At 41.8% G+C, this 10,000-nt stretch overlaps 1 protein-coding gene across 2 annotated transcripts; it reads left to right on the forward strand.

The window, feature by feature from the left end:
• Positions 1-571: 571 nt before the first annotated feature.
• On the forward strand, positions 572-5,643 carry arl3l1 (ADP ribosylation factor like GTPase 3, like 1). Of its 2 annotated transcripts, none has more exons than XM_030062341.1 (6): positions 572-842; positions 1,904-2,050; positions 3,137-3,253; positions 3,949-3,999; positions 4,156-4,341; positions 5,067-5,643. In XM_030062341.1, the coding sequence occupies exons 1-6, from the start codon at positions 825-827 to the stop codon at positions 5,112-5,114; spliced, it is 567 nt and encodes a 188-aa protein (XP_029918201.1). In that variant the 5' UTR covers positions 572-824; the 3' UTR covers positions 5,115-5,643. The 2 variants fall into 2 exon arrangements, with proteins under 2 accessions (XP_029918201.1, XP_029918202.1); XM_030062342.1 differs by having other exon boundaries at positions 573-842; positions 1,907-2,050.
• Positions 5,644-10,000: the final 4,357 nt, after the last annotated feature.

The raw sequence follows: 10,000 nt of genomic DNA on the forward strand, positions 1-10,000 counted from the left end.
AAGAGCCTAGAAATGTTTTAATCCAGGCGTGCTAAAACTAATCCTGGTGAATGCTCCTCTCACAGGAACACACAGACACTCACGACTCTGACTCCCACAGAGCAGCTTTTCAGTAGCTGCCGTGTAACGGATATATGAGATGATATGCAATCCACTCCTCTCCAGCCAAGAGAGGGAGGGATATGGGATTTGAGAGTTGATTTGTCAACACAGAAGTTAGATCCCTGGTATAACAACATAACATAAGCCACTGTAGGTCACGTGTTAAGCTGTTCTCTACAAACAGTGTCAGGTCTAATGTTTTCCTGCAGTAATAGCATCCATACCCCTCCACCATATGGTAAAATGTCTGGACTATTTTTTTTTTTTTTTTTTGTACAACCTGTGTAATATGTGTATGAGTATGCCATAAATGGCTGCTTCTTTGGTTTCCTCCATAGCAGGTGGCCAAGGGATAATCCAGGTAAAGCTCCGCTGCCAAGTGGAGATGGAGGGATGGACAGAGGGGGAGGGTGTGGATGCAGGGATGACCAGAGCTAATTCTGGCCTCCTAATCCCGGGCCCATCCACCCTCCCCCTCTTCCTACTTGCTAACTCCACGGCGGTGAGGAGCAACTGACGGCCAGGTAGACATTACTATCACATGCACACATACACTTAGTCCACTTAAGTTTATTGAGGAGGAAGAGAAGGAGGAGGAGGAGACCACAGGTAAACTTTCTGTCCCCTGACTCCTGGCTGACTTGGATAACCACACATACCTGTGAGCTTCACTGGAGAATGTAGCTGCAGCCTTAAAGCCAAACCGCAGGACACACGCCATCATGGGAGAAGCTCAAAAGGTAAGTGACCCAATCAGGAGTACAAGCCTCAAGGAACCAAGCATTAACCTGTTTGTTTGATTCAGAGAGTTGCCCATAGGTCGATATCATTCCAACGCTGTCAACCATGAAGCGTTTAACGGTGTTATTGTATCTAGAGGCTCCTCTCAGGCTGTGATGGTTGGGTTATCTAAATTCCTTATCTTAAAACTCAAGTTTTACAACTCTGCCACTTACAAATAAAGGGCAACATCTAATTCCTTTTTTACATTGATTATCTTTATTCTGATTATCTTTGTATCTACTTATCTAGAATCAAATATGTTTTTTTCTGTGTTAAGGTACAGGTGCACCTTTTCTCTGCAAGTTTACCTGTGTTGGTGTAGTGTGTGCATCTGGGCAAGCTTGCTTAAGACAAATCACATGAATCAGTGCACTGTTATATGAATGGGGCTCTAATAATCTCTAGTGCTCTCCTAAATTAAGCAAATTCATTCTTAGAAAGGAAGAGGGAGGGGGTAATGGAGGGTGGTGGGTGGTGGGTGGGCAGAGGAGGAGGCGCAATATACGTGTATATAACAGCAACCAATAAGCTGACCTCAAATTGGAGAGAGGTCAGTGTGATTTTCAATTTTTCATCAGTGTTAGGGCACCGGGTTGTATCCCACCACCATGCCACACCTGACAAAAGAAGCATGGCACTTGTTAATTTAAAAAAATAGTGCCATGTCTCTGGGTTTCCAAGAATATAAAATAAGATCAGCCCCCCCCATTTGACCCATTTATGGTCTTCTTTTTGTATTATGGAACATTTTACATGTTTATTGCACTAGTAATACATTAAAAACGTGATTACCATCTTGGACCACCCATGTTTCCAGTAGTAAATAACCAATCGTAATGTGCTGTAGGTGGAGTACATTTCCATTCATCTGATTACCACTGCCACTGTATTAGATTAAATTTTTTTGTGTGTAGTTCCTGCTCATCAGCCAACTACACGTTAGGAAGGATGCTGAGAATGCTGGAATCAGTGTACGGTGTGGATGGCATCATACCAAGTGTCTTTTCCTCCTCGTAAGCAGGGCTTACTCTCAGTCATTCAGAAACTGAAAGGGGCCACAGAGCAGGAGCTAAGGATAGTGCTGCTGGGCCTGGACAACGCCGGCAAGACCACCCTGCTGAAGAGTCTCGCCTCGGAAGACGTTAACACCATCACACCCACACAGGTCAGGGAGAGGTGCCTGCTTGCATACACACACATAATGTTACAACACAATTAAGTGAGGAAACACATTGGCAGGCATGTCTTCTGTGCCCTTCAGTTTACTTAATGTGTCCCTTCATGAAGTTCTGTTGCAAATTTCTTTTATATTATTACCTGGTGTCCATCATGGAATTGAAAATACACCAAGTACAATGTGTAAAAGTGTTATTATCAACCAAGGACTCCTAAAATGCTTGCTGCTATATGCTGTGCTATATGCCAGTATTGCAAAAGGCAGAGGCATTCTATCTCAGCTAATGAGACCAGCTGATTCTTGCGTGTCTAAGAGTCGGATGACCTTTCTGTTCCTGTTAAATGATTGGCCTTACGGTGCACCTATTACAGGTGCACCTACCAAGAGGGTTAATGATGTGAGGATGTTAGATCAACCTGTTAGATGTTAAATAACCTTTCATTAGGAGATAAACCATGGTCTCACATGACCATCTGGATTTATACACTCTCACAAGACATTGTCTCTGAGAAGATCCCAATGATGTGTTTTTCTTCATCAGCCCCTTCCGATGAGATTATGCAACTGCTAATATCATTATCTAATAGTCTTGCATTACTCTCACAAGACAAGACATACAGCAGACATGATGCTAGGTCCTGGGCGAATGTGACATCCCATCAAACAACGGGGTTAGTGGATGCAGTGCAGTAGTGATGGCAACAGTTACCGCAAAACTAAATCAAACCTGACACATAAACACACAGTGCTGCTGATCCTTCCAGCCTTATCCTCAGATTTGCTCCTCAGCTAGCCTTCAGGATAATGTTGTTACACAACCTTGCCCGGCTGAGCTAGAAAGAGCTGTGTTATGAAAAAAGATTGAGGCTTAACACACTGACCAACTCACCAGAATAGTCCGTTTCCTTAAAAGCACCTCGAGTACCTGTTGCACTCCCGCCGATACAAAGGAGGCCACAGTAAAGGGTATCATAGCGCATTTCTGTGGCTCAGAGTGTGCGATCTGAAAAGGTGCTACAATAATGTTGACGTGGCAGCAGCGATATCTAACCCCCGCTTTGTATTTGCCTGCAGGGTTTTAACATAAAGAGCGTGGCCTCTCACGGCATGAAACTAAATGTGTGGGACATTGGGGGACAGAGGAAGATCAGGCCCTTCTGGAAAAAGTACCTGGAAAACACAGACCTGTTGGTGAGTGAGTAAGCATGGATCCCTTTCAGTTCATTTCACACTTAATTGCTTCCAGAGGGAAAAGGGTCCTCGGTTAAATAGATGTGATAAAAAGCAAGGAAAACATAGAAGCACAAGTAAACACATAAAAAAATTGTCACAGCATATGCCACACAAACATAAGCTGACAAGACAACACATGTAGTCAACAACTCGATACGCTGCAGTACAACACATTGTTTCATGTGCAAACTAAGAAGTGGTAGTAATTAAATCTTGATAAAGTCCCTTGGTGTTGACACATAAGAGTTGTGGATTTTTTTTTAATGTGCCAACTGTATCTTCTGCCTTTAATTGTGTCTGAGTTGTGCTGTATACAGTAGCAGCAGCATGATAAGAGTCACTGCGACCTTTAGAAATTTGCTCAATGAACAGGCCATTTTGACATGAATAGCAGGGTAAACATGGGTGTTACTGATGACATTAATGAATGTTGTGTTCCATTCAGGTCTAACAGAGTCAAGGTCCTGGTGTTGTTGATGCTGGTTCACTGGAAAGACTCTGCAACACTCAAATGAAACAGAACCTTAATGGCATCAGTAACACCCATGTTTACCCTGCTATTTCATGTCAAAATGGCTGCTGTGAAAAGGGTCTGTTGTTCACATTTCCGCATGTAAGAGTGTGATTCCATTGCTTTTTATTTGCTCTTTCAGATCTATGTTATCGACAGCGCAGACAAGAAGCGGTTTGAGGAGACTGGACTGGTAAGCCCGATGGAGTTTGAATCTCTGACAACGTTCACATTAAGAATCAGCTGAAAGTAAAAATTCACCCAGAACAGAGATCAGATATGGGTTATGAAATTAGAAAATTAGAAAATTAACCAAACTCTGTGTGTATGTATGTGTGTGTTTTTGCAGGAGCTGTCCGAACTGATCGATGAGGAGAACCTAAAAGGTGTTCCCGTGCTTGTCTTCGCCAACAAGCAGGATCTGGCTACGGCGTCACCGGCCAGTGAGATCGCTGAGGGGCTCAACCTGCACACGTACCGGGACCGGGAGTGGCAGATTCAGGCGTGCTCAGCCGTGTCGGGGGAGGGAGTTCAGGTCAGACACACTTCCAGCTTTGGTTCATCAGTATCTCCTCAGTCAGGGTGTGAAAGCTTGTCTTAATAATAGCTTAATTCGATCCACGATTCCCTAGTTGCGGATTCGATTTAAGAACAAATTGGAGGTGTCGTTTGAATGAGTCAGTTCAATTTGAATTTGTAAACCATGGTTTTGAGTCATCAATTTGATTCAGTACTTTGAGCCAAAATTATGCATACATTAAATAAATCCGCACAATACTTGAAGGCTATGTGTATTCTTCTGAAATCTTTAAAAATCAGGCAGCGTAATTACAAACAGCAGTCATTTAAAACAAAAGAAAGAAACATTATGGAGAAAAATTATCATTGTCAAACGTCCAGTTCAATTGGGAATAATTCAGTTCCAAGCATTTCATATCAATTCAGGTCAAAGCCACAGTCATTTTTTAAGTTGTTTCTTTTATCAGAGTGATGAATTCTTAACCATGCAATGAATGAATCATTACACCCCTACTCCTCAGATATAAGTCAGCTCACTGAAAATGACATGCGGCCTTTCAACAGAAATTAAGAAAGTGCTCTGAAAATTAAGCGGTATGATAATTTACATCAATCTTAAAAACTGTAGCGCTGCCGCTCAGCAGCCTCTTTGACTTCTTGTGTTTGATCAGCTTTTTATCCCCAAAATGCCTAAATCTGTAAAACGGATTTTGACGGTTTTATTCTCACCTCTTCCACCAGGATGGGATGAACTGGATTTGTAACAACATTGTAAATAAGAAGAAATGAACCAGCCGCTCTGACCACGTCGACCAGGGTGGTACAGACAATCGGCATCACCGCTATTTTTACACGACCTGGCTGTGATGATATTTATGTGATGGATCAAGAAAACATTTCATCTCACAAAGTTTTCAGATCAGCTATAATGTTTCAATTTGAGAAGATCCTGCCTCCCCTCACAGATTTGAATGATCGTTTGTTTTTATGTTTTCTTTCATTTTTATGAACATTTACAAACATAGCCACTTCAATGAAATTCTTTAGCTGCAGCAAATGAATTAGGCACTAATTAATCACCATTTTATGATTTAAATGTATGTTTTTATTTTCCTTAACACCCCTCCTCTGGAGAATCTGTGTGCTTTCTTACTTATGTTACCCACGGTGAGAGAACCAAACTGAGTGTGTAGCCATGTCACGCTGTTGGGGTTAGGCACTTACATAGAAACCAGTCCCGTGTGAGTGCAAAGCATGTGTGTACTGTGTTGAAGTGTCTTGAGATTTTTGACAATAAAAGAATTAGTCATTTCTGCCATCTTGCCTTCTTGTTTTCACACCCCAAATAATCACCATCAGTTTCTGTTGTGCCAGAGGTTGAAGAAAAGTCTCAGAGCCCGGGACCCAGGAGCCCAGGGGCCGGCTTTCATTTTCATTTAACCCTCTGGACAAAAACACCAAAATGTTTAAAATAAAACGTAAAAATGTGCTACTTTGGCCTGTGAAGATGCATTTGTTGGTGTTTGTGGGGTATGTTATTTAAAGCAAATTTAAATCTTTTTTTTTTTCCACAGGTCAAAAGTAAGAATTTTTAGACAATTAATTTTTAGAAAATATTTTTTAGACAACAAAACATAAAAAATGCATCATCGCACATCATAACTATTAATATATCTATATCTATATCTTGTTTTGTTGCGAGCGTGTCAAAATGAACATCCGTCCTTGGGTTCATGTGTTTGATTAATGTTATCAAGTTCTAACCACACGCACACACACATACACAAACAATAATGTATTAATACTCTAATACTGATTGATTGACTGATTGATTGATAGATGCGTGAATGCCTCCCTGAGTGACGGGAGCAGCAGTAACAAAGTGATCCACTGAGCTCAGCTGTCGACTTGCTTTATTTCTTCAGTGAGCTGACAAGCACGTGCATCGTAGAGCGGGAGGGCGAGGCACTAATTGAAAGGAAGGAGGAAGAAAGAGAAGAGAATTTACAATGATATGCTCACGGTGCAGAACAAGATATGAAATCTACAAGGCACAGCGGACTAAACAGTGCAGGAAATGACATGCAGAGAGTAATTTTCGGGAGACTTTTCTCGAAATCTTTGTTGATGCTGGGAACAAATCCCTTGTCACAGAGGCACTCGGCCATGTCATGCACCTTCTTGTTGATCGCCCCATCATCAGCTCCTGGTTTTCCTCAGGAGAAATATCAGCGCCTCGTTGGTCTCAGGCAGAGGTTTTCAAACTTTTTCATATTGCAGACCCCAAAGGTGACTTTCATTAAGGTACACAGGACACAACTCCATCTGAAGTGATTTTAGGGACACTGACATGAAAATATATTGGTTGGTGTGAAGATGTCATGTAACCCTAAACCCTAACCCTACTAACAAATGGATTCAAACTGGTAAGACCGAAATGTAATGTTAAAATAATAAGTCAATAGCAATTTCTCGTGGATTAAATCCTAGTGAAAACAGATTATTCTTTTTACGGAAATGCCCCTCGAGGACCACAGGGAAAACCCTCTTCACCTTCAGATCTGAAGTCCACAAAGTGCTTGTCCATCCATGCCTGAAAACAAGGATCACGCTTCATCTGCTAAAAGTTTTCTCTTGGGGCCACAGCTGCCAGACCCTGAGCCACACACACACACACACACACATATACACCCTCACATCCTTGGAAGCCAATAATGCCTGCATCCTCCAGCTATTTGTCCCTGAGAGCGACCTTGATGTAGTCGTTCCACTCGGCCATTTTGGCTCCGCTCAGCTGCAGTTGGGTTTAATGGATCTTTTGTTTTTATTGTCTGGAGCTCTAATTAACCATCTGAAAGCACTCTAAAATCACAACCACTAGCAGGCTATTGTCTGCGTCTCCTTCTACATGAAATTATGCTAATGAATACTTTTGTGTTTTGTCGTCTGGTGTTTATAAGTGCTTAGGAAAAAAAAAAACAGGTCTTTGGTTTTGCTTGCAAAGTGTTTCCATAGTGATTGAATTGGAGTATGTGTGGAATAATTGACTAATTTCTATGGTGACTAAAAATTTGGAGAGAATACTAAAGGCTGTTTGTTGTACCCAGGCAAAAACTCCTGTGTGGGGAGAGCAGCAGGGGGTGTGAGACCAATTACAACTTGTACCCAAGGATCACTGTGGCTGTTGGAGAGAGTCTAGACTGCACAGGAGCTGGGCTCTTGGTGATAGGAGTTCATATTTTCCGGCGGTGTGCTTCGTGCTCCCTGTCTTGCCAACAGATGGCAGTATTAGAGAGCCTGACAGGCTTCCTCTTTGCAAATCAGAGATTTGACACACACCGATTTCAGCAGCTCTGTTTGCTGCTCCAAATCCCAGGCTTGATCCTGCATGTATTTTTTTTTTTACCCTTTCACAGTCACTATTAGCTTCAGAAGCACAGCCTATTAAAACCAGATGGGCTACAGGTGGTGGGGGTGCTGATAGTATTAACAGAGCTTATATTACAAACCTGCTCCTCTGGTGGGAAAACATCAACATAAAAGCTCAAGGTGTCACTGATCAGTTACCGGTGTATCAAGCCTCAAAGCCCCCCTCCCCTGTGTGAAATGATGTCACTCCCATGCTCATGGCCCCTCAAAAAGGGTTACCATGGTAACCCTGCCTGTCGTGGTCCTCCAGCCACCTCTCTCCTTTAGTCCAGCCTTCCCTCTGTTGTGCTCCACTTCTTTTATTTCCCTCTGGCTCTGCTCATCAAAAGAAGCCCCTGAGTCCTGCACAAAGACACAGGACACCTTTACATAAAGAAACTTCTGGTAAGAAGAAGAAAGAAAAGAAAAAAAAAACAATTTCTGTTTGCTGTGGCCGTGTCTGCTTGCTAGGAAGTTAAGCTGCTGCTTTTGAAGAGACGGAGGTAGGTGATGTATCTATATACTGAAAGATGGGAGGCATGTTTTGCAACCATGGCTTAACACTGCCCAGCAGCTCATTATACCAACTTATAAACAAATGGTACAAGCCACTATGTTCATTTGATGCTGTTCTTTTTTCACCTGTTGACACAAATATCTCACTTTTAACACCACTTGAATTTATCGAGTTTTACTGCAGAATCCTGTTGCTGTGCATGGCCATATGTGTGCATATAGCAAACTGTTACCAATTACAAATAATGCTTTCCTCCCTAAAGCTGAAACTGAAGACCAGCAACTCACTGCAAGGGGGCAAAACTCCTCCTGTCATGTCGGACGTCCCCTCCATGGCCTCCATGAACCCACTGACAGTCACTCCTGACCCCGGTCCTGACCCGTCCAGGCTGACATCAGGCCTCCCGACCACCACGCTCCTCCCGTGGGAAGAGCAGAATATGCAAGTGCATACAGTGCTGATCATCATCATTTTTTGCGTGGTCTGCTTCCTCCTCCTTGTGGCCTTCTTCTATGCCTTCTGTTTCCGCTGCTCCATCGGTCCGTCCCAGAAAGGCTCGCAGATGGCCCGCGGATGCAGCCTAGAGCGCGAGGACGCCACCTTCAGGCGCAGCTCCTCTGATGTCCAGTCAGTGGGCAACGTGGTCTGACGTATTGATATCTGACTGTAAGGTGTCCTGTCGCTGTATTTGTGTGATGAGTACACTCTGTGCACAGGGCCAAATAGATCTGCACATCTGCATCCAAAGGCAAAGAGTGAGCCAAGTTTCCTAAAACCAGAACATGACATTTGATAGACTTGTTTTATCGATCTCTTTCTCTTTATTGATCTTGACTCTCAGATTACCAGGGAAATAACTGAACAGACAACTACCAAAAATAAGTTTAATTTATTTTGAAGTTAAGGAATGCAATGGTTTGTTTATGAGGTTTGTTACTGAAACTATGAGTTTGTTTAGTTATGAAATTGCAAATGCCCAGACACACACACTGCAAGACATTTCCATCTTAACAATTCATTTAATCTCATATTCAGGGTTAAATCTTCTATATTAATAATTATAAAAAAAAAAAAAAAAAAAAAAAAAAATCTGTCAGTGGGATGAGCAGTGTTGGAAAGGGTACCACAAATTCCTACTCAAGTAGAGGTACTATTAACTTGCTGACATTTTAATTAAGTAGAAGTACTGCTGTAAAAGTCTCCTTAAGTAAAAATAAAAACTAGCTCATCTAAAATGTACTTGGAGTTACTTTTTCAAAACAATAACTGTGTTAGGTGTGATCTTTTTCATGCAGTCATAAAAGGATGAGAGTACATGGTTCAAACTCGATTCTTTTCAAAGTGCTTGTGCAAAAATGGTAATTTTTCATTGTGCAGAGTGGGAATGGTTTATATCAAGATCTTTATAATATGTGTTAGTTACTAGGTGATATTGCCATCATAAGACTTTACACAATGTTTATTAACACTAAAAAGTATTAAAAACACTATATAAGTGTATTAATAATAGCACCATGAACACATTTATTTTAGATTATAAGGCATCAATAAGCAGCTTCCACATCTGGAATGAGCACTACATTTGGACAAAGGTCAGCATAGTTAAACCTAACCTTTCCCTAACCTTAACCAAGAGGTTCTGTTGCCTAAACCTAACCTTTACCATGTTCTAAGAAAAACAAGATTTTAATACCAAATATGAGACTGAAGGACTTGTTGGATGGAGATGTTTTTGCAGTGTGCAACCCCA

Source organism: Myripristis murdjan, chromosome 10, assembly GCF_902150065.1.
Source record: "Myripristis murdjan chromosome 10, fMyrMur1.1, whole genome shotgun sequence".
Lineage (NCBI taxonomy): Eukaryota > Metazoa > Chordata > Actinopteri > Holocentriformes > Holocentridae > Myripristis > Myripristis murdjan.